The sequence below is a fragment of the Rattus rattus genome, chromosome 7 (genome assembly GCF_011064425.1).
Source record: "Rattus rattus isolate New Zealand chromosome 7, Rrattus_CSIRO_v1, whole genome shotgun sequence".
Lineage (NCBI taxonomy): Eukaryota > Metazoa > Chordata > Mammalia > Rodentia > Muridae > Rattus > Rattus rattus.
The window spans coordinates 97226932-97252626 of record NC_046160.1 but is presented as its reverse complement, the minus strand read 5'-3'; the positions used below and the strand labels follow the sequence as shown (position 1 = coordinate 97252626).

The 25695-nt window shown below is 47.8% G+C and overlaps 1 protein-coding gene across 10 annotated transcripts in view; it reads right to left on the bottom strand.

Annotated features, from left to right (window-relative positions):
- Rgs6 (regulator of G protein signaling 6) overlaps nt 1-25695 on the bottom strand; it is a 509526-nt gene that overhangs the window by 13486 nt on the left and 470345 nt on the right. For 6 of the 10 annotated variants that reach the window (XM_032908075.1, XM_032908082.1, XM_032908076.1 and 3 more), the window contains 2 exons: nt 10342-10431; nt 6770-6823 (listed from right to left, as the gene is read on the bottom strand). In XM_032908075.1, the coding sequence (XP_032763966.1) occupies nt 6770-6823; nt 10342-10431 (144 nt within the window). The remainder of the gene's footprint in view (nt 1-6769; nt 6824-10341; nt 10432-25695) is intronic. The other 4 variants (XM_032908085.1, XM_032908084.1, XM_032908079.1 and 1 more) reach the window with 2 other exon arrangements.

The following is a 25695-nucleotide window of genomic DNA, read 5'->3' as shown; positions in this document are numbered from 1 at the left end:
GAAAGGAAGCATCAGTGGTGTAAGGGTCGAGGGGAGGCAGGGAGTAGCCAGCCCAGAGACTTGCTCAGTCCAGTGTCCTGAGGCTGAACCACCTACAGGATTCTTCTCTGAATGGGCACTGGGCATTTTTTGGGTGATTTCAGCTGTCAGATCGAATCATCAGTTGTAACAACCAGGGTTCTGGTAGCCGGGTCTAGGGATGATTAATCGCCCCCAAATGACAACGAAACTCGATATAAAGACAAAACAGAACAGAGCAAAACAAAATAAACCCCTCCCTGTCCCCAGACCCTGGTGTGGAGATTGGTTCACGGGAGTGTCTTCCCTGCCTTCGAACGGCTGGGCAGGTTCACTAGCTTCACGGTTTATAGTTTATAGAAATCAGACTTCTACATTCTCATTTTTATAGCTACAGACTGTATGCTTAATCACACTCCCCATGGGCCAGAATCTAGAAAGAGGACGGAGACTAGAACAGGTGCTGCCTGGTACTGACTGTAACTGCAACATCGTTGTCTCCCAGGCCCTCTGACTCATCTCTAAAAGTGTCCAGCGTCCCCAAGTGAAGCAGAAAGAGTAGCTCTGGGCGTCATTGATGATTCCAAGATGGTCATTCTTTGTCCTGTAGCACACGCTACCCCCATTCAGCAGCAGCACAGCTGACCTGGACAAACTGTCCCTGATACTAACCACTGGTCCTCCCTACCAGAAGGGTAGGACTGCTGAGCTAGCAAGGCAAGATGGCCTCATTCTTTGTTCTCTGTGACCTCCCCTTGCCCTCCAGGTACTCAATGCAGGAGTGAGCCCTGGGTTGTGAAAGGGCCTGTCCTATAAGTCGTCGGGGAGCCCATGGCTTCAGCCCTGCCAATTGTGTCTGCCTGGGGCTTGCAAATACTCTGACTCCTTTATACGTATCATTTATCCCCCAGCCTCCAAGGCTGGCAGATATGTCTGAATCAGGTAGCTACTGGGGCAAAATGGCAGCTGCTCTTTCTCAGGAATGATTCATACAGCTCAGAAGTCCCAGTGTGGAGAGAAGCACACGCCTACAGAGCATTCCCAGCCAGACAGGAGTGCAAGAGATTAACCAGTCCAAACTAGTACACAGGAAATTGGTCTCGGAGAGGGCAGTTATTTGCTGGGGATCATACAACTAGCAGTAGCTAATCTGCCTTGGGGAATCCTAGGTGACATTGAGGCTACTCTGGGGTAGCAGGCCTGAACGCTTCCCTACCTACATATTATGACACGAGTCTCTGGCCAGGGCATCCCTATGGTGAGACAGATGGGAGAGGCTGGCTCTAACATCTGAAACACAGGGGTTTCAAAAGGACCTGAGGACTGTTGGCCATCAAAGCCAATCCCGTGTAAGATGTTGCAGCCAACTGTCTCTAGCTGGAGACCTGAAAAGGGTTTTCTGACTACGGTTCAGGCCTTCTGGGGCTCTGCAGAGTCTAAATGTTTGAAGACTCATCCTACCAGGCTGTTGCTCAGGAAATGCTGAGGCGGAGGGATTAGGAAACAAACCTGGGCGAAGGAGGCGTTGCCACTGGGTCAGCTACTCTATTTCTCCAAACCTTCCGGAAAGCCCCAGTCTTCTAATTCCGGCCTGGAACTGTAGTCACGTCAAGCAGAGCCCAGTGAGGGGCTGAGTCCTGCTTCCAGCAGGTTCTCTCTGGATTTCTGTTGAGGGAGGGGACTGAGGAGTGACAGCTAGCTCCCTGGGCTTCACCTCCATCTGACTTCCTCCACACCACCCTGCATATCTTGGCAGGCAGCACACAAAGGATGGAATGCCCAAAGCCGAGATGCCATTGGCCATGTGCCAAGGGAGCCCTCTGCCTCCAGCCCTTCCTGCTGGAGTTTACCGAATACCACAGCAAAGTCTCCCCCAACCCCCAATCTACTAGGGGTGCGTGGAAACCCGCTCCTCACCTCTCTCCTCTGTGGTTCCCATTCAGGTACCTGTTTTCTGTCTTTGCAGTCCGGAAGTAGAGCTGATAAAACTCTCATGGGTTTGCAGGAGCTTTAATGGGGGAAGGTAAAGAGGAGTGGCTTACAGCCACACTGGGGCTACCTTTTCTCTTCATTTAAATGCCATCATGCTTTGGGGTGTCTTTCCTGCTACTGTGTACAAGGGACAAGGGACTTTCTCCTCCGCAGCTCAGAGTTCACACCAGATGGCTTCAGCTGCCATCCAAAAGAGACTATGACATTGCTGCTGCTCCTTGGCGAGGGCCTCTTTGTTTTCTCTCACTGGCCCTGCCTCCCCAGAAGCCCCTGATCCTCTGCCAGAGTCATGCCCAGAGCAGGCCCCAGCCTGCTGTCAGCTCTCAATGCTAAGCACTAAGCAGACAAGCATGAGAGAGAGAGAGAGACAGAGAGAGAGACAGAGACACAGAGAGAGACAGAGACACAGAGAGAGACAGACAGAGAGACAGAGACACAGAGAGAGACAGAGACACAGAGTGAGAGACAGACAGAGACAGAGAGACAGAGAAAGAGACAGAGAGACAGACACACAGAGAGACAGAGAGACAGACAGAGACAGAGACAGAAAGACAGACAGACAGCAAGACACAGAAAGAGGCAGAGAGACAGAGAGAGAGAGACAGAGAGACAGAAAGAGAGAGCAGAAGTGACAAGAAACTTTCAGTCCTGGTCACCCATTCCTCCTCCCTGCCATCTCTCAACCACAAGACCAGGAAGACAGCAGAGACCGGCAGGCTGGCAGGCACTAAGCAGTGGAGTTCCTCTTTGGAGACAGCCTTCTCCTCTGTGGCTTCCCACCAGAGGACCCTGTAGAAGGTGACACAAAAGAGGCAGCCCACAAGGATCACTGGGTTTCCTTATGTGGATTTCAAACGTTGTAGCCACTGAGGAAAGGAAGGAGCTTAGAGAGAAAGACAAGGGAACGCTAGGTTGAGTTCAGAAAGGGACTTAAGACTGTGTACCATTCTTACAGAGGACTTGAATAACCAGTACCCAGGACTGAGGACTCACAACCATCTGTGACTCTGAGGCCAAGGGTTCTGACCCTCTTGTTGGACTGCATGGACACCTATACTCAAATACCGCCATTAATAAAATAATAAAGTAAAATAAAAACTTTAAGACAAAGCATTCCTGCTGTCCACTGCAAGACAGACTGATTCTCAATTGATATATGATACATTAAAAATGTTTGGGAAAATCCAGGAACATCTACCTAGCCAAGGCCCATTTCTGTCTGGCTTGGCATATACACCCTTTACCCCTACCTTGGAGTGTGGACTCTCTCATCTCATCCTCTGATCATGTTTCTGACACTAAGTCCCTAATATACTGTGCTCTGGGCAATCCTGGGTTTGTCTGCTTTTCTTTGGTCTCTCAGCACCTTCCACCATGGCTAACTCTTGGATTCTAGACTTTCTCTTTGGCCTAAGCCCATGTTTGAAAAGCCTTGAAAAGTTGTCTATTATAGTCCTCTCTGAAGCTAGGGCTCTTTGAACAAGGGCTACTGCTTACTGGAGTGGGTAACTGACGATACATGGATATCTGAGAGTCAAGTGGTGGCCAAGAAGAACAAAGCCTGTGATTTGAATGGCCGGAGGGGTGCACCCAAGGCTGGCCCACCAGAGGGAGTCTTGCACCCCCCCACCCCCAAGTTATATGGGCTAGCTGTTATATGGGTTAGTTATATGGGTTAAAGTATATATGAGTTAGCTGCAACCCACTGAAGACTTTCATTCACAATCAATTCTGGGCCTTTGCCAGCAGATAAGCAGGGTTTTAGGTAAGCTCTCCGGTTCCAGTCTGCCAGATGACATGGCGTTTGGCATAACACCCTCCATGTTTTTTTGATACCTCAAAGTCTCAGGTGACTTAAAATGAAATCACCACTAAAGGGAGTGAAGCACTCCCAGCACTGCTCCTACAGATGGCCAGGCCCTCTGCTCTCTAAAAGCACAGTCTTATCCACCGCTATGAAATGCTCAACCACTCATGAGGAAGTGATGTCTCTGGCTTTCGACAGGTAGCCCCTCCATGTCATGGCATGCCCTTAGACTTGGAGAGGATGGACAACGTCTCTCTGAGGATGTCACCCCTTCATCAAGGAACAAAGAAAGGTTGCCATGCTCCAGGGAGAGTTCCAGTCCTGATGAGATGCCATCTGACTAGGCTACCCAGCTGCTTGAATAAAACCCACTTCCCATTGATTGATTCTAAATGTCAGTCAATCCCATGCCCTTATTAGTGAAGTGCCTCGCTTTCCCCTACCAATTCTCCATCAGTAGTGAATACGGATAGCCTGTTCATTGATCTCAGTGACTGACATGGGAATGATACTGAACCAGCCCTTCACTTTGTTAGTGACAAGTGCATAGCACAGCAAACATGAGTAAATCTTCTTTTGGAGAAGTTGAACCTTCCTGTCTGTCAATCATATTCAGAAAACAGATACCAAACTGCAGGGCATATTGGTTGGATGCTTATGTTTGATTAAAATACTGGGATGTCGAGACCAAATTCTTGGGCTCTTGAGTTCAAGTAGCATTGTGAGACAGATGATATCTCTACAGCCATAGTCATGTTCCCAGACTTAGCTCTATCTGTGGGCTCAGGGTGTTCCTATGGCACACAAGAAGCATGGAAGGGTCAGTGGCAACCCTTGGCCATCATGGAACCAGGAAGTCTGAATCACCATGTAGTAGAGCCTTCCCTTCACGAAAGAAACTCAGAGAATTGTTTTTAAGACTTTGAGCCTTTGGTCCATAACTGCCCAAGTCTCGGGAGCTTGGGCTGTTTCTCTGCTTCCCAGCAGCCTCTCTGTGAAGCTACGTGGCATGGCAGAGGTAGGGAGGGGCAGGTGCTTTCCTATTCTCCTTGTGTTAACAGACCTTAGAGATTCTCTGAGATAACAGCGCTTCTGCGGGCAAGGGACATCAATCAATGCTCCTTGTGGCTTCATTGAGACCATCTTCCCCCATCCCCATCCCCACTTCTCATGGAAGGCAACCTGAAGATGTTTGTACATCTTGTCCAAGTACCAGGCTTCCTCCCTTGTATCTCAGTCCCCACAGTCTACCTGAGGAGCACCACAGGGCTGCCAGAGTTCAGTTTTCCCATAAAGGAAACTCCTTTTTCTCTCAATTTGCACCGGAGAGTCCCAGTGGCCTCTACAGCATGCTCTTAATTTGTCAACTCAATTCTAAACCCCCTTCATCTATAGCAGCTAAGGCTTGGCTCAATACAGAAAGATCTACCACTTTCTATGAAGCAATTATGGGATGGAAGATGGACCTGACCTTTGACAATGCACCTTCATGACCACATGACCATGGCAGACTAGCTGTTAGGACAAGAGGCCAACGGGTCTCACAGTCTGCATTTTTCCTGGTTTCTCTCATGAGAAAACATATGAAGAAGGAGAGGATTGTCTATTTTTTTTAATTGCTGTCTCCCTGAGGTGTTGTATACATTTGGTGAATTCAAAATCATGTTTAAATGCTGTTAAAATGTATCCAGCTATGACAGAGAAAATGACCAGGTGGCTTTCAACCCAGGATTTCTCAGACTATTTAAAAAGGATTCAAAGGGTACTAATGATACAGTAGTCATGTTATACAAGGACTTTGTTCTTAGACAGAGGTGGAGAAACAAGCAAGGCAAGGCAGCATCAGTGACCCCTGCTCTTTGGGAAGAGAAAGGTGGCCAGTCCCACGTGCTTTCCTAACTGCTATCTCGGTTGCTGCTCGTTTGACATTAACAGTACAGCAGGGTCCCAAGAACTCAGTGGCTCCTTCTAGACCAGTCAGTGTGTATCAAGCCTTAGGCTTGGAAAGGGGAGGTAGTTGTGCCCTCTGCTATGATAGGTCATGGTATATAGACTTTTATGGTATAGACCCCATAGGGATCTCATGAACTGTTTTTACCTGGCCTTGCTTTGTGTCATGTGCTCTCCAAGCTGGTGTGTAAAGGGGAAAGACCATTTCTCTGCAGAGACAGTGGCCCTGTATTTTCTTGTCACTCACTGTCAGGATCAGGGGCTGAGGAGATTGATAAAACCTTGGCCCTGGCAAGTGCTTGGTACAGCTCTGGGACTCAGCAGCTAACTTCCTCTCTAGGCCGTGCTATGCAAATGAGGCTGACAAGGGACCTTCCGGGCTGAAGGTGCTCATGCAGAGACCACGGACACACACACCAGCTAGACCACATCGCCACAACCCACGCAGCACAGTTGCTTTCTGCACACAGCGTTAGCCGTCTACAAAGCAGCAACAGCAGCTCGCAACCCACATCAACACGGCTCCTGTCCGGGTTCACAGAGGGAAATTTGGATTTTCTTTCTTTCTTTTTTTTTTTTTTTTAAATGAATGACAATTCTCAGCCAATTTGGTTCCTCGTTTGCTTCACGGCCTTCACCCCAGGCTGCTGTAGAAGATGCACAGGTGACCCAGCCCTAGGAGCAGAAAGGTCCCTTCCTCCTCAGAGCCTTGAAAAGAGGCCACAGGGTCCCCACCTGAGGCTGGGCTCAGGGCTGGGCCTTGAGCTGTGAACCTTCTGCAGAGGGGGCTGCTTGCTCTTTTTTGCAATTCCATCCCTGGAAGAGAAGCTGCAGACACTCGCAAAAGAAAAGGGGTGGGTGGGGGAGGGGAAGCACTGGACCCCCCCTCCCACCCCAAAGAAGACGACAACCAAAAAAAGTGGGGGTGGGGTGGGGGAGGGGCGAGACTTGTAGAACCAAAAGCAAAAGAAACATGGAGGGCAGAAAACCAGCTGAACTTACCACACTGCGGGTGAATTTTTCTAGGGAAGTTCTACGACCTTGCTCACTTTCTGGCTTCGGGGGGAGAAAAAAAAAGGGTAGGGAGAAAAATACAGGGAAAAAAATTCTTCAGCGTACACATGGTGATTTCTAAACAGCAGCAGCAGCCACAGCTAAAGAACAAAACACAGAAGCCAAATGCCGCAAAATGGGAAAAGAGGAGCAGCCAGAGCTGTCGGCAGAGCCCATGGAGAGTCGGAAAACAGAAGCCCGGGAGAACCACACTGCCTCTCTGGAGCCCCGGGGAGGGAAAGGTGGGAATGGGCCTCTTGAAGGGCCGTGGTGGTACCACTGAGCCTTAGCTTTCTATAGGGCCTTCCCTGGTTGCTATTCAAGGTGACTGCCTGTTACTCTCAGCTGTGCTCTGAAGGTGGCGCCCCGGGGCAGACGTATGGGACTCCAAGTGGTGACACAGAACAGACTCTCTCTGAGGGCTGTCTGTGTGTGGTGGTGGAGGGACAGGATGTCCAGAAGCGGCCACTGGGGTGGTGAAGTCCTTGGATTCATGCTTGAGTGTGGGTCAGGGCTGTTTTCTCTCTTGGAATTTTTTTTTTTTCTGCTTAGAAGAACATTTGCTAACTTCAGTGGCTTCCTCAGGATTTTCTGTGTCCTGAGAGCAAGGAGAATCTACTCAAGTACTTTGCAGGGACAAAGGCTCCGAGGCCTCAAGAAAGGACAAGCTCTGAGTAGAAAATACTCCAGTGGTTCCCAAATGGTGTCGCTTCTAAGCTATACGCAGGGTGCGTTCCCTGGGTAACTGTTAAGTTCAAGGAGCAGAGGCAAGAGATGGCAAAAGCCTGGAATATTCTATAGACCTTGGAGGAGGAAAAGAGGTGTGCGTGTGCCTGAACCTCTCCCCAAGTTTCCTACCTGGAAAGAACAGAATTCTATCCCCAATACCTGATGGTTTAACTTTGAGTCCCATTTCAGGTCCTGAGCCCAAGGCTGGCAAATTCAACGGACACACACGGTAGCACAGACACGCGTACTCACCCACACACACACACACACATAACACACAGAGCAAATACTTGCAACTTGGGAATTGAAGAAGCAGCTAGGTGTCTGTGGGTCTGGAATGTGCTAGAAGCAGAGGGGTCTGGCAAAGGCAGCTGTCCTTGGCATCCGCCCATGCCCCCTGCTGACTCAGCCAGCTCCGGAAAGACAGATATGAAGTTGCAAAAGGAAAACACAAGACAAACAACACATGACCATAGGGTTGGGCTGGGCTTTTTTCTCACATATGGCCTGCGGGCTCCCTGTCTGGCCCATACCCACTGTGCTACGGAGATGGCAAACTCAGCTCTCCCCCTAAAGGTACCAGATGGTACTACTGAGTCAAGTCAAGCCCACTCCAGGTCTAGAATTCTGGAGCTGCCGTCCTTATTCCCTAGCCACATAGTTGGGTCTCCCTGGAGCTGCTGTGGAGTCCCAGCATCACGGTTACGTCACCATCCATCAAAATCCAGACCCCCCACCTTTAGAGTCTAGTTCTCCAGAGCAACGACCCTCTCCTCTGAAGAGAGCAGAAAAGAGGAAGTGTCAGGGAGGACAGAACTGAAGGCTAAGCTTCTAGACGCCACCAGGCAAGGCTCTCAGCCAAAAGGGGAGGCCAATTCTTACCCTACCTCTGTGGCTGGAGGGCAGAAATCTCACGTACCTTTTTATAAGCTGGGTATTGCTATCACAGGATGAGCACCACTGGAGTCAGAAGATGCTCTGGGCCCTCCTGAAGGTGCTGAGTATCAAATCGGATGCTCAGAGACTCTTAGGAAGACATGGATGGGAAAGCACCACTATCTGGGGAAATAACTCCTTCCTATTGAAAAGAGATCAGTTGGTGCTCTGGTTTTCTGCTCTAAGAGCATCCCTTAATTGGAGGGCTCAAGGATAACTGTGATGAGCTTCATTTGTAACTTTTCTCAGGAAGGGGTTAATTCCTTCCCCCACTCCACTGACCTCCTGAAGGTTTTGCTGTGTTGGGAGGATCAGCTGGTTCAGCCCACTTCCTGGATTGAGGTGAATCTTCCATTTGTGCTCACATCCATGGGGAGACAAAATGCCTTTGACCCAAAAGTTTACGCAGCTAGGCACAGATTGGTGAAATTACTTGAGCCTTAAGTGTCCCCCAAGTTTAGGGGGCTTGAGCATCGAGAAATAAGAAATGTTTCCTTTGAATTTCTCCCATGAGATTGGGGGTATAAGTTTCCAAGTCTATGACCTTGATCTTTTTTCCAGTGCTTAAATAGTGGGTACCAGAGTCACTGTGTGGAAGCCTCAGCCTCCCTCTACTAGAACCCATCCAACAAGGGAATTGGCAGAAGACTAGGATTCAGAGTCTCTAACCCAGAGTCTATACTCAAAGGAACCACCAGAGCTGAGCTTTTGACAAGAGACCTTCCAGGACTCCTTTCATCTTCCCCAGAGTCTTGGGGGCTCTTCTGAGGGTTGTGTAAGAACAGGAAGGTGGACATAAATGCTCTCCGGGACTCTGGAGTTATATGGCACTAACCAGATAAGCAGACAGGCAAACATGAAGTGCAGTTGCCAAGACACAGAGAAGGTTGTGAGGCTGAGAGGCAACTGACAGAAAGCCTGTGCATGGACAGCTACATGCCTGGAGACAGGCTTTGAAGACCTGGTGGGAAAGAGAAAGGTGTGTGTGTGTGCGTGTGCGCATGAGCACTGGAAGTGGTAGAATCTGGAGCAAATTGAGCCACATTTAACCATACACGGGCTTCAGTTTGGAGCTGAGGTATACAGAGGATTGGCAGGCTCTCCAGACTCACGAGCCCTGTGTACCATTCTGCATCCACCCCCTCACCCCATCCCCAGCAATCTAACTAAATTAGTCCCTGTTCCAGGTCCCTCACCACCTGCCTGCTGAGGGCTTTGGGGCTCTGTGAACCAAGACTCCAAGGGCTGTAAGAGCTATGATTTAATTCCAAGTGGAAAAGGGGGAAGTGGTTGGAATGTGGTTACTTCCTGGTTCAAAGAATCAGGAAAAACTTTAGAGGCAACAGCATGGTAAGGAGGGACTCATGGCCAACCTCGGCTAGCTGAAAGATGCCCTTATCACCTTTGAGACTTTCTTTCCCAGGACAGGGCTGGGCTCATTTGCCTCCATTTTAGTCTGGCTAAAGAGGGAAGGACAGTTGGGAATGACTGGATGAAACTGGTAATGAAAACCTCTCTGGTATCCTAAGAGATTTGCTTGGGTCACTGCCAACCTGACATTCTGGGGCTGAGCTACTATGGCAATGGTAACTGGTCACACTCCTCTCACTATAGGCAAAACAGGCAGACAGAGGCCTGGGGACACTGCCACATCCTGGATATTGGTGCTGGGGGAGGGGAGACTAGAACTGTAAACTTCTTCACTGTTTACGATCGGAGGGGAGCAGACAGAGGAGGGGAGAGAAGAAAGGAAAAATAAATAAAACCCAAGGGATGATATCATCATTTCACACCAGCAGCAAGCAGCAGCGAGAGTCGACAGTGCTAAGAAAGGCAAGCTTGCCTTCCCAAGATACCTTCTTCTTGGCCAGCAACAGATCCTGGTAAGCATTGGACCGTAGGAAGCGGGCGTAGCTGTCACTCTTCATCAGCTTGTAGATGTGCTCCTGGGGACAGAAAGGAGTAGGGAGACAGAGAAGGAACTGTCAGTTGGAACTAAAGGAAACTACAACCCAACTGACCTGGAGGTGGGTAGGCAAAGGAATCTAGGAATGTTTGAATGGAGCTAGGAAAACTTGCCATGTGTCCCACCTCTCCCCCATTACAGGTAAACCAAGAGATAAAGAAACAAACAAAATGGCATCTTCTCTTGTAGAGCAAGAGATCCTTGAGGTTCGTGTCTCAAAGGATTTGTAATGGGGTCTAGGTGTCATGTTGGGGTATACAATGGTTAATCCCACAGTAACAGCAGTTGGGAAGAAATAACCCAACCAAACTGGGGGGAATCTCAAGGGAATTATGATGAGATGAAGCACTTGGCCCTCAATTGTACTGTGTGATTCCATTGATAGAGTATTCTTAAAAGGATGGATTGGAGAAATAGATTAGTGGTGGCCAGAGGTTAGGGATGGGAGAAATGGGTGGTTATAAGAGGCAGCAGGAAGGATCTTAGTGGTGATGGGTGGGTCCATCTCGACACATCTACACAGGAGATCCAGCTGTGCAGAATGGAGTACACACATACACGAATACAAACCCGAATGAAATCAGAGGATGGCTGCTACGCCATTACAGTGAGTGCAGTCTTCTACGGTAGTTTTGTGAGATGTTGCCATGAGGGACTTGGATAAATGGTCCATCTCTGTATTCTTTAACAACTTTCTGGGGTCTACACGTGTCTCTAGATGAAACCTCCTCAAGAGTCTGAGGAGATGGCTCAGTGGGTAAGGGTTCTTGCTGTGCAAACACGAGGACCTGGGTTTGAACTCCCAGCGCCCATGTAAAAATCTGGATATGGCTGTGTGGGTACCTACAAAGCCAGTGCAGTAGAGGGCAGAGACAGGAGGGTTGGACCTCTGGGGCTTGCTGGCTGCCAGCCTAGTTCCAAGACTCCAAGATCAGCGAGACACCATCTCAAGGAAATAAAGGAGGAACAACAGAACAGGATACTTGATATCCTCCTCTGGCCTCTGTGTCTGCACATAACATACTATGCACATGGACACGCTTGTGAGCTCATACGTGAGTGTGTGTGTGTGTGTGTGTGTGTGTGTGTGTGTGTGTGTGTGTGTGTGTACCTGGAAACAACAGTATAATTGAATTAGTTTGTGCGCATTAGGGCCATCATCTTGGCCTGGAACATGGCCCTTCACAGCCACATCATGGGACACATGGGGACATATGCCAGGCCTCGAGGTGGCATCTAGGAGAAGAGGACGTGGTGGTAAAAAATTCAACCCTGACTGGCAGCTCGACCCTGTACATGCATGTGCTCTTCCCTCAGTCTATTCTCATGAAGAGGATCGCTTATCTCTCGAGGTAGCTTGTCTGTCTCAAGAGCAGTGCTGCTGGGAAGAAGACTGGCCCTCTGGGATGGTGGGGTGTTACTTGACAGCTGAGCTGGTAAAGGAAGCATTAGTCCCTATGATGCCCGCTGTCCCTCCAGGAAGTTGGGCAAAAGCCTCATGGCCAGAGGGAACGGAGGGCCAGTCAAAGAAGAGAGCGAGCCCCGCCAGAAGCCAGAGTTACTCTTGGAGACCTCTTCCTGGCTTCTCTTCCCAGAAACACCACGTATGGGGGAGGCAGAACTCAAATCAGTTGGGGGACACATTTTTTTTTCTTCATTTTTATTTTACTTTGAAATGTATGGCCATTGTGCCTGCATGTATGTCTGTGTACTGGGAGCATGAAGTGCCTGCAGAGGCCAGAAGGGGGTGTCAGATCCCCTCAGGACTGGCAGTTATCAGCAGCCATGTGAGTGCTGGGAATCAAATCCAGGTTCTCTAGAAAAGCAGCCAGTCCTCTTAACTGCTGAGCTTTTTCCAGCCCTGGGGATGGGGGTAGGGAACTGGCGGTTTCTTTTTTTTTGTAGCCTGGCTAGAGAATCCTGGAACAATGGCTAAGCTGTGCCAAGACTCCTCCCTAACCAGCATAAAAGGCACATAGCCAAGACATAGAATTAATCAAGGTGCCTGTCAACTTATGAACAGATAATGAAGTGTGAGAAATATTTTTTATTCACACACACATACAACAACCACAAACACCACACACATAGATCCCCTCCCACACCACACACACTACATACATACACACCACACACACACATATACACACATATCACATACACACACACCACATACATGTATAGGCACATACTATACATGCATCATATATACACATACCACATACACACCACAAACACACAGACCACACACACACCCCACATCATACACACATGTACATGCACCGTACACACACCACACACATACAACACACACACAACACACACACAACACACATACACACACCACACATACCACACATACACATACCACACATACACACACACTACACAAACACGACACACACATACATTATACACACACCACACATACACACAACACACACAAACACATCACACACCACACACACTCACCACACACACACAGAGAGACACACACATACATTATACACATACACATACACACACACATACACACATACATACACACACACACCACTCATACACACACACTACACACACATACATTATACACACACACACCACACATACACATACCACACATACACGCACACTACACACACATACATTATACACACACACACACACACACACATACACACACACACACACACACCTCACACCCCACAATGGGATACTCTTCGGCCTTGAGCAGGGACGCTATCATTTAACATGTGTAGATGAGCCTAGGTGGCTTATGAGGCAGGCACAGAATAACAGCTGCTGCCCGACTCTCCTTACATGTGGAAGCTAACACGTCAGACTCACCAAAAGCAGAGAGAGTGAGCGATGGCTGCTGCGGACTGATGGGTTCAGGGCAGGAAGGCTGAGGGATGCTGGGCCACAGAGGAAACGCTTTATTTAGACAGGAGGAGTAAGTTCAGGGTATCTATGGTTCGTTGTGGTGGGCTACAGTAACTGGTAATTTTGAAATTTTGATTTAATTAATTTTAATTAAAAACTATGTGGGATAATATGTATGTTAGTGTACTTGATTCAGGCATTTCCAGTATGTATATGTGTCAAAACATCACGTTTACATCATGAGAACAAATGACTTCTTACTTGTCGGTTATGAACAGTGAAAGCGAAATGAAGAAAGGAGAACGAACACAAAAAATATTCTGGTTACATGAAGAACCTCTGTGGCCCATCCTCAGTTGAGCCCCAAAGGACACTGGCATCAGTTTTATTCCTTCACAAGATGTCCCATATTTACAAAACGTTTTATTGGTGAGGTGGCATCCTTGTCAATAAAAATGGACCCACAGCATGGGCTGCAGGAAATCTAAACAGTGGCTGCCTCAGACACTGCTTGTGTTCTCCTTAAAGAACTTCCTGTGAAAGGTTTTTCTGAAAACCTCACAGAGATGTCCAGTCGCCCTAGCTTAGGTTCCTAGATGATGGTGGACAGTGTGCCTTCGTCTTCTAGCCGTGCATCCGATCCATCACAGGGTCGGGACATTTAGCTGAAGGTACACTGTGCTGTGGATGGCTTGAATATCGTTTAAGCTTGTTTTCCAGAGGCTCAGAACCCAGTTAGTGTCTGGAAGAGCAAGTTGCGACAAGAAGAAAAAGGTTTCTATCTCCCTCTCAGCCATTCTCACTGTGGGCTCTCTCCTCCAAGGCCATATTGACACACAGTAGAATGGCTCTCCCCAGAGTCCCAACAGATGGGGTTGCCTGATCTTAAAATGTCAGGCTCAAAACCAAACTAAATAACACTTTCCACTTTGTAGAAAACCCGTCCTCATGTAGTTTGTTACAGAAACAAAAAACACACACTAGCGCACAGTGTCTCGGTTCCTTAAAATGCCTGCTTGAGTCTAGAGTTTGCAAGCTCTGTGCTTGCTTTAGTTTATGTCAGGCCTAAGCCTCTGCTTACTTATTCTGTAGGGAAGGAGAGTAAGGACCACACGCTCCACAAAGGGGTGTGAACCTCAACCCAAACATCCTTTTCAGCCCGAGACCCAGGAGTGCCATTGGTCTTTTTTATTTGTTGTCTAAATTGCTCTACCATTAGAATCATAGGGGCCAAGATTAACTCTGAGTGTCGAGGACTTATTATTATCTTTTCTTCCTTTCTTCTTTATTTTTTTTTTACTTCTTTATTTTTTAATCAAGCATTATCCCAGTCCCGGCCAACAGAGCCAGGTGACAGCTGAGTCGTCTGCAAAGGCCTGGCCCTTTAAAAGAATGCATCTTGGCTCCTTCTTCTGGCTTCTCCTAGAAATCCAAATGCTAAGAATGTATTGCTTCCCGATGACCCTCCTCTTCCTTACAAAGGACAAGGAGAGCTCTCCTAGCCCAGCTCTTCTGCCCTCAGTGACAAACTTAACCCTGTTCTGCTTAATTCCAACTACCTCATTACAGACAGGAAAATCTTGGTTCATTAACAAAAACAGACCTTGTCGATGGAAACAGGGCTGGAAAAGTGCTTAAATGCTTACTCATGGCTTCTGTCACTAGCTATTTACTGAGCATCTAGTAGGTACCAGGCACTGAGTCTGACACCATGAGGTTATAGTCTAAATAAGACAAAGAGAACTCTGTTGCCACATAGCTTAGAATCTACAGACAAGACAGACTTTCCAGCAAGACGCACATAGCCATTTGAGCTAAGGGTTGCAATGGTGCCCAAGAACAGCTGCTGTGCATAAGTGTGTCTGGGGATGAGCTGATCTTACTGGGTGGGGAAAGGTGACCCATCTACTGGAAAATGCCTCTTCCAGGCAGGAGGGCCTGCCCAGATGTGGCTGGAGGGAAAGAGCTGGCAAACCAAGCAGGCATCCCGGGGCAAGCAGCCTGTGACGGCTCATTCTCCAAGGGCACGCATCAGTGTGCATTCAGGAAAAAGTGTAAAGATTGCTATTACTTTCCCTAAGTGGCCAACTACAAAGTCATATATACCCAGGTAGGGATGGTTTGAGGGGAAATAGTGGCAACAGACTGTTGGAGGGGGCTGTTCTCACCAGCCCTGTCGCTGTTGACTGGCATCATGAAGCCTCGAATCGCCCACATGGACGCACACACACTCACACACCCACGCTTGTGTACACACACACACACCGAGGGGGGGGGAAGAGAAACAAGAACAAGAATGTCCCTAGCATTCAGGTCTGACAAAAACAGGCTTTTGACACTCTGCAGATCTCCCAGGCCCCGATGGGGGGATGTGGCTCCAGGTTCTTTCTGGCCGGAACCTGGCTTTCCCACAGCCTAGGAATTCGATGTCTCCCTTGTCCTGTTCCTCCTCCCTGAGACAAAGAAATGTTGCCTTTGATGTCAGGAAAATGTGTTCCTTCCAGCTTTGTCTAGGAAACACAAAGACAGTAAACAGGGGCTGGGTGAACCCAGAGCTGAGATGTTTCTGGGAATGAGAATTAAGATCAGACTCAGGGTCTCTGGCCATTTCCCAAATGCAATGAGTTTATCACTGCCAGGGACAGCAAGTGTACAAAGCTCTTGGCAGTGACCTCTGCTGATTTATGAGGGTTTCTGGTGTGTTTGCACCGTTCTGCCGACAACTGGTCCTAAGGGAAATGTATATCTAGCATCCGCAAAGTGCGAGGGAGCCACAGGAGAGCCCAGCCAAGCCCAGGGTGAAGAAACAGGGCTGGAGAAAAAGCCTGTTCCTTTCTTCTTTTGCCTTCTCTTGTCTTCTCACCTTACCCCAACTTCCCTGCCCTTTCTTCTGCTTATCAACTACCCGCCCCTCCAACCATCTCCCTCTGTAGAGTACGGAGATGAAGGCTGACCACAAAAAGGCAGAGCCGCCTGGTCACATCTGCCCCCCAGGATACCTCCTGCAGGGAGGACAGGAATGGCTTTGTCTATATTAAGAAACCACCACTTTAGGACCTAAACCACACAGATGTCTTAGCCGCACACTTCCCAGTGGTGGGAAGGACTCAAACCCCTTTAGTGGTTGACAGAGCTCAGAGATGTCCCTCTGCTGAAACACATCTCCTTCATGTTCCCTTCCTGGCCCTGGCTGCTCTGTCGATGGGTCCTCCGCTTGCCTGGGATACTGAGACCGAAGCAGGATGGCTGAGGAAGGGTCAGCGAGAGTCTAGGAAACTCAAGAGAGTGCTGGGATAAGCAAGCAATCCACGCTGTCTCCAGAACACATGTGCTCCAAATCAATATTTTGCTGTGAGAGCCCTCATTTGGAAACGTCCTTTCTTTTTTAGACAAAACACTGGGAGTCTGGTGAGAGGTGTGTGGGTGTGTGGGGGGCTGGGAGGGTATTTAGATGAGTGTCCAGGGCCTTGGGCTCTAGGCATGCCTGAGCGGCTGAACCCCTTAAGAATATCGTCCCATCTTCTTCTGAGCCGTGGGCTCCTAAAACAGCACAGAGCTCTCTCTCCCCGCATGAGAACATCTTCCCCGAGTGGAAACCACTCGGTTGGAATGTGCATAGCGGCCAAGAGCCCTCCTTGTGATTTTTCAAGTGTCCTATTTTTCTTTCTGCAGGTGCATGCGCCTCATTGTGACCCTCCACTCCTGAGCTTCCTGATCTAATAGCCATACTTTGGGGAGCTGTCGGGTCCCTCGAAGGAAAGCGAGGGGCAGAATGTGATGTGTATAGGGGGCAGAGGAGAGGGAACTGGGCCCAGAGCCAAAGGCTTGGATTCAAGTCCCCACTTGGCCTGCTTCTAGCCCCGTCAATCACACTTCCAGTGCAGAAGCGGAAGAGCAGCACTGCAAAATGATTATCCGTGTCAAGTAATAACGACAACCTTGGGTCGTGATTGCACGTGTAAGAGGCGGGGTAGATGAGGCAGAAGGTAGCGGGAGGATTCCAGAGCAGAGAGGAGGCTTGAAGCAAAGAGGACTGGGGGACAGAGTTCAGCTGCACTTAGCTGTGAAATAGGTTACGTAGCCCTATTTTATAGACAAGGCTTCTGACACTGTTCTAGGTGGGATGTCTCACGCAGGTAAAGAGCCAGCATGTGAACCCACAGGTTATGCTCCCCCCACTTTCATGGGATGATTTCCCAGGCCTTTGTCTTTTCATTGGCTGGACGTTGGGTTCAAAGGAACTCAGTGTCTCTTGGCTAAGATGCGGTGTGCTCATCTATGTGTAGGTGCGAGGGTGGGGGAGGGGGGAGGGACGGATGGGGGAGGGGGGAGCTCCCTCCTCAAGTCTTAAGCCTGAGTCTCACCATTCCCTTTTGAGAGCCACCAGTCCTCACCACTGTTAACAGTGGCCATGGCAAGGACCCAGGCTCTGGCACATAAGAGCAGGTCACCGGCAAGTCTGGATGAGGTCTTTGGAGCCTCGTCTTTTAAGAGAATCTTAACCGTCTTGAACCGAAGATCTTTAAGCTTGAGCCATGGCCAGCCGAAGCCTAGGGAAAAGTAAATCGTTTCAAGACGGGGCGGGGGGCGGAGGTCACATAGGACAGAATGTGCTGTGGTGGGAAGGGCAGGAAGTGATCACAGCTCAGTGTCTGCTCGGCAAGCAAAGAGGAGAGGGACCATGGTGACAGATGACAAGGGGCAGAGACTGGCCAGGCCAGCTTTGTAGTTTTCCTTTGGCTTCTTGCAGCACTGGGGACTGAATCCCGGTCCTCCTACCTACCTTCTAGGCAAGTTCTCTAGCAGTGAGCTACATCTGTAGTCCCAGGGATGCAGCTTTGAATGACTGTTTTCGGATCCTGTGGATCTTAAATGACAAGATCCATTTGGATTTCTTGGGCTGTCTAACAGACCCCAGGGCCCCTTGTTTCCACTCAGGGGATAATTCAAAAGTCCTATATGAGTCCGCGAGAAAATGATCCATTACCCTTACCCTGCATGGCATCTCACAGATACAACTCAACCGCCCAAAGGCACAGGATTTTAATGCTGTTCTACGCCTACTCTGAGATAAGAGTAACGAAGATAGCCTCAAATATTCCCTTCCACCTCCCCGAATATTAACACAGAAGAAAACTGGTTTTGCTTCTCCCCTCTAAGGCTTTGGTATTAGAAATCTATGCTCAGAATTAACAACAAAAACATTCTGGAGTTTAATTCTTTGCTTCCTTCTCTCCAGGAACTCCTGGTAATAAACAGGGACAGCTCACACACCACTGATTTGTTCTTTGCGAATTCATCCCTCCCTCTGCTGTTTGTCTCCCTAAAATAACACCACCCACAGAATACAGTGAGTAACCTCTAAAGCGAGCCGTGGTGGGATTCCACAGTAAGGACAGTGACAGTGTGTCACACAGTGGGCCAGGAAATAGGCCTACAGCACCATTTGGATATCACCGTAACAAAAATGGACAGCCTCCCCCAGGTTCAGAGGACTCCTTGAGACAATCAGGAAACCTTACTCTCCCACACTTGGGCTTTTAAACAAAACAAACAGGAGACACCTTGCATTCCTCCATCATACCAATCTTAAAACATCTACGTTTCCATAGACACAGACGCCGGCTAGAGGCTTCCCGTCTGCTCATGACAGGTGTAGATCAGATGGTATCTTTGATCACCCAGGTCTCATTCTGGCCTTAAAGTCTTTGACCATTCCAGGGATGAATGAGGACTGCAGAGAGCTCTGGTCACTTAGATTGAGGGCTGTTTCCAAAAGGGATCCAACTATACAGCTGCAGATTTCCAGCACCTCAAACATCTGGTGCAGAGTGAAAATTCCAAGTTTTGCTGAACTTAAAATTAGAAACATAATTTAGCTGGTCCTTATTGATTGCTATGGTTGCTCCCCAAAGCTCTTTGAAGTTTAAAGCTAAGAGACAAATTGTACCCTCAGCTTTACTGTGCTAGGCAAAGCTAAGAGCATTATGATTGGAGAACGTCGGCTGGTTGGTTTGTCTACTTGCTATCCCTGGTCCGTCCGGAACTTACTCTGTATGTCAGACTGATCTCAGACTTGAAGTGATTTTTTTCCCCTCTGATAATAGGCAGAAACTACTCTGCCTAGCAAGGCAGCTGCTTTTGAAATACTTGAATCCCACACAGAGTGGTATCCTAGTGCTGTTAGGCCCTTACAAAAGGGAAAAAAGAAATCCTGCTCCCAGACACTCCAGCTACAGGGTGGGGGGTGACAGACTCTACATTAAGGGCTCCAGTGGAGCTTGGGCAGTTAAGAGGGCAAGGTGGGAAATACATGCTACGAAGCCCATGGGGGAGGTTGCTCTGCTTGATTCAACTGTCAATCCACTTGACGGACAGGTTTCCAAACCAACCAGATCTCAGTGACCTGTTTATTCCACTTGTAAAGAAGGATGCAGTTTGAGGCAAAATCTGTCTTAAGGCTATGAGCCACTCAGACCGCCTGTTTCCTGTATAATTTCATCACAGGGGTCACCCCATAGAGGTCAAGGCTTCCCAACTCAGATGGAGGATGGATGGTCACAAAATCAATACGTGGTGACTAGACAAATGGTCTAATGACCTAGAGACACCATCCTTGTACCATCCTCGGCTACTTTGAGCTTTAAAAACAAGATCCATAACCACCTGGCTTGTCACTGGACTTGGGTTATCTTTCTGAGCCCACAGAGGCTCACAAAAGAAACAAAGGCGGCCTTCACTTTGAATCTTCCTCTGACTCTCTTCTTGCAAACTTGCTAGCACTGTGCTGAGCAATCCCTAAGATTCAGACCTCTGTCCAACGCCAACATTCTGATCGCAACATCTGCTTTACCCTTCCCAGTGCTTTCCTGGATGAGAGCTTCTAGGATAAGCATACCCAAGTCCTGCAGAGGACACGCAAGGACCTTCCCATTTTGGTTTCTTTGTTTTATTAAAATAGGGTACCATTGTATAGCCCAGGCTGGGCTAAAGCTCACTATGTATCTTAGGCTGACTTCGAACTCATGGCAGTCTTTCGGCTTCAGCCTTCCAAGTGCAGGGACAGTGGGAGTGAACCCCCACCACATGCACCTTGCATCTGCCCATTACACGATTCTCCTGCAAGAGTAGTCTTGTTGACAGAATTGCTTAGTGTTTCACTGTGGAGGCCCCTTTGGCCTGGAACTCCTTGTGTGATCTAGGCTGACCTTGAACTCACAGAGAACCACCGGCCTCTACCTCCCCAGTGTTGGGATTAGAGGAGTGTGCCACCATGCCTCCTCAGGATTTCTTTTGATCTTAGCTTAGATCTATAAGGTCCCAAGGAATACCAAAGGCATTATTATTTGTGAGGTCACACAAATCTATAGCACTTTTAATCTTTTCAAAGAATTTTCAGAGCTTTTAGCTCATGTGCATTTTCTAAAACCATACTTAATAGACTGCAAAGACACCATCTTTATTTTATAGATGGAGGCTGAGGTAAGAGTCTCCAAGGACCTTGCCCAAGACCTCAGTGCAAGTAAAGAACAGTGTAGGTTTGCTGATGTCCTAGAGTTGAGAGCAGAGAAATCCAGCCCTTAAAAAAAAACCATGGCCCACTTCCACCCCCACTCCCCAATCTATAAAATAGGAGCAGCACAGAAAACAGATGAGGGCTTTAGCCACAGCCCACAGGCCTTTATGGAAGGTTTGGTCTCGGCCCAAATTGTCAAAAGAGCCAAATGGATCAGCAAATGCTGGGCCCATGCTGGTAGAGTGACCTGTGAAACCCTCCTTTGAAGCAAGCATGGGCAATTAACCTTACTCTACTGCATGTGGTCAAATGAGCTGCAACACCCAAAACCCACCTCTCTCCGCTCAGCCTGACAGTCGCCAGCATTTGCTTTCTTCCACGTTTGTGGGTCACTATCTCAGGACCTATTGTGGTAGCCTGACAGAATTCCTGTCTTAAAGCAGGGCATTTCGAAGGGTATAGGGGTCGTCATCCCCACTTAGCAGATAGGTAAACAGAGAGGAGAGAAGTGTAAAGGCCTTAGGTGTCTAGGAAAAGTTTTGGGTAGGCACAGGATCAGGCCTGTTCCTTGGTCTCTGGTACTTAAGTTTCTCCATGTCTCAGGAATCCAGGTAAGCCTTTAGTCTAGCACTAAAACTATAACCCAGGAAGAGATGGGCTGTAAACTTCTGGCCAGCATGTTGGAAGAGGTCATCTCCACAGTCTTTGCAGACCATAGGCTGTTATGGCTTTTAACCTCCTCTCTGTTTCTTGAAGCTTCCGAGCTGTAACACTCTGCTTGGTGCAGGTGACTGGGCTAGGTAGGTAAGGAAGGCTGTGGCTACTACAGTGCAGGCTTGGTCCCTGATGGGTCCACTTTTTGCCAACACAAAAATGCCCTCAGAGATTAGTCGCAGTGTCGCTGTGAAGCTGCAGAGTCACCATGCCTGACCCTCTGTCTCTCTGCTTCATTGAAGCTTTTCAATGACTTTCATGCTTTATTGCTTGGCTCAAATTAATATAGCCTGTGGCTCAAATCTAGCTCTTGGTCCAGGGATCTATTTTTAATAGTTAAAACAATTATAGGGTTTTTTTGTGTGTGAAAAATTATGAATAGAATTTCATTGTCAACACACTCACTTTTGGAAACACAGCCACATCTATCTTGTCTTTTTCTTTCCATTGTGACATCGTAGCTGTTTTTGATTGACAAGACCAAACAGTTGTGACATAGACCATGCGTTCCACAAACCTAAAGTTTATATTATCTAGTCCTTCACATGAAAAGTTTAGCTCTCTCATTTAATGTAAAAGAGTCACCTTATTTTCATAGTCACCCTGTTATAGACTTTTGTGTCCCTCCAAAGCTCATTCCCCCCATCATGGTGTTGGATGGAGGTGAAGCCTTTGGGATACCAAGCTGTTTAGATGAGGTCATGGGGGTGGAGCCCTGTGATGACGTTGAGGTTCTTATAAAACGAAGATACCAAAGAGCTTTCTCTACTTGAAGGTTGGGACACAGCAAGATGGTGGCTGTCGAGAAGTGAGGATGAGATCAGTACTAGGAAGCATTTCTACAGACACTTAAACCCCAGAGCTCCCAGCCTCAAGACCCAGAAGACCAAACATTCTCTCAGTCACCCAGTCTTACGTTATGTCACAGCCTGCAGCCTGAGCAGAAGGAAGGTACAGGTGGCTCATAAGTGGTGACAGTGTTTCTGAGAGATAATCTGATTTACATTTTTTTTCAACTTCAAAGTTGTGCGGAAGCTACATGCATCTCATGCAAACTATATGTTGGACTTTGATCATCCCCCAGCCTAGCAGCATGCAAGTGATCTTTTCCAATGCTGGGTAGCAGGGCCACAAGCTACAGTTAGAGCACAGGTATAGGGTCCCAAGAGGGGAAAACCAAATGTTCACCAGTGCTTCACGGCCCCCAGCCTGGATGCTGGGTAGGCGAAATGTATTAAACGCATCTTTTGACTTAATGCTATTTTCAACTTACAGTAAGTAAGTTGGAGTCTAACTGATCATAAGCCAAGGAATAGCTGAATACTGAAAGAGGGGTTATCTCTGTGTGCTAATATATGCAAATATGTGAAATTTATCAAATGTACTTAGCATAAAAGAATAAAGCGTGTTAATGCCATTAGGAAGATAAAATAGTAAATGTCTTCCTTTTCGTTCCATGGGCCAATCACTGTGGTGGGCATCTGCCTCTTTTCATTCCATCACCCCTCACCCCAGGTGGGAAGTTCTGCTATCTCTCTGTTCTACAGAAGAGGGAAGGAGGACAAGGAAGTTTGGTGTCTCGGTTATTGTTTCTATTACTGTGATAAAGCACTGTGACCAAAGTCACCCGGGGAGGAAGATGGTCAGTTTCATTTTACATATCTCAGGGCACACTCCATCACTGAAGGAAGCCAGGGCAGAAACTCAAGGTGAAAACTTGGAGGCGGAAAAGGAAGCAGATGCTGTGGAGTGGTGCAGCTTACTGGCTGGCTTCCCATGGTTTGCTCAGCCTATTTCCTCATATACCTGGGCTCATATGCCTGGGATGATCCCACCCACAATGGGCTGGGTCATTCCATGTCAATCATTGATCAAAAAAAAAAAAAAAAAAGGTTCTACAGGTCTAGCTGGTAGGGACATTTTCTTAACTTGGGGTTCCCTCTTCCTAAATGATTTTAGCTTGTGTCAAGTTGACATAAAACTAGCCAGAACAGTAGGTGACATTCCCAAAGTGAGGACTGTACTTTTATACGTGGAAACACACTTATATATGAGCAGCAGAGAAGAGGCTAAGAATGGGACCTGGCTTAGGAAAGGAGACTTAATTACATTTATAGAAACTGGGTCTAGATGCACCTTCCTGTCTGGTCTACCTCACAGACTTGCCGGGGACATAACACATTTGGAAGTACCTGAAAAGATCACGAAGAACTGTACTCACGAGGGCCAGGTATTCGATGCCTTATCAAGGCAGCACGTACTTGTTTTTCAAGTTCTTTCATCAGTTCTCCCTTGAATAAGGAAGAGCACAAGCATCTAGGTGGGCAGGGCTGGTTAAGCAAACCGTGGTGCTTCCATACCGTGAACTACTGTGGAGTGTTTAGTCACAGGCCCTGAGCACATTGTCTGGCCCTCAGACTGTGCTGGAAACATAGAATAAAGCAGATAAGTGGCTACACTTCCACTCCAGGGGCTTTGAGGGCCACATTCTGAACACAAAAGGAGGAGAAATGGAGAAAGAAGAGGTTGAGGAGAGCTCCCCTGCAATTCCAAATCTAAACTGAAAGTACCTGTATGAACTTGTTCTCTCTCTCTCTCTCTCTCTCTCTCTCTCTCTCTCTCTCTCTCTTTTCCTCCCTCTACCACACACACACACACACACACACACACACACACACACACACACACACACACACACACACACACACGAGATGGGTGTGGGGTGGCTTCAAACTCTCAGCTCTCTCCCTGCTTCAGCCTCCCACTTGCGGGATCTACAAATGTGCCCAGCTACATGTATCCTTATTATACATTACAATTTATTCCCTATCTCTGTTCACTAAAAATACTGAGGAAAAAAACAAACAGACGAAACAAACAAACAAGTCAGCCACTATGAGCATTAAGGGGCACAATGTGGCCCTTAAGAATCATTTGCCACTAAGAAGAACCAGGGGTCCTTAGAGACATGGCTTTTCTCCAGGCCAGGACAGACCACGGAATCTTGGAGTTTCCTCGTTATTTAGATGACAGCAAAGATTAATGAGGTTACATCAGAAGGAATCAACTGGCTAGACATGGTAGAACTCATACATTAATAAAGAAAATCAGTAAAATAGATCATAAAATATACTACATGTGTTTTAAAAATGAGTTTAAAAGACACTGAAAACAAAACCAAACCTCCCATCAGCCACCAAATGAGGATGATTCCAGGTCACTCACTGTGCTGGAAACCAGCAACAAAGAAAGAATCAGATATTCTCCTGCCTTACATGAACTGCAAAAGTAGGTAGGTAATGGACTAGCAGTTGAGAGGAATCCCTCTTATTGGAAGTCTTGCAGATCATTAACAAGGAACGAAGGCTAAAATGAGAACATCATGATTTCACTACCCCAATTAAGAATCACTGAAAATAGCTAAGATATCACAGACACAGACACACACACAAACACACACACACACAAACATACACATACACAGACACACACACATACACACACACAGACACACACAGACACAGATACACACACACACAGAGACACATACATACAGACACACACAGACACACACACAGATACACACACACACACACAGATACACACACACACACACACACAGACACACACAAACATACACATACACACACAGACACATAAACACACACAGACACATGGACACACACACACAGACACATGGACACACACACAGACACACACACATACATACACACAGAGAGAGAGAGAGAGAGAGAGAGAGAGAGAGAGAGAGAGAGAGAGAGAGAGAGAGACAGATCGACACATACAGAAAGACACACAAAGACACGTAGGCATCACTGCATGCTTGGTGAGAAGACAGCACAGTAAAGTCTACAAAAGTCAAAGCTAAACCTAATTAAATGTCAAAATCAAACACCCGATTGATAGGAAATATGGGTGACAGAAGAACATGTTGTGTGGCACCCCAGAGCCGTCGCCAGAAAGATCCAGACAGAAACCTTCACAGGATGAAACATTTAACTTCGTCCAATATCCACAGAGAAGGGAGGAGGAAGAGGAGAAGAGGGAGGCGTGGCCTGACTTCATCAAATATGCACAGGGGTTTGGGAGGGGAGAAATCTGAAGTATAAT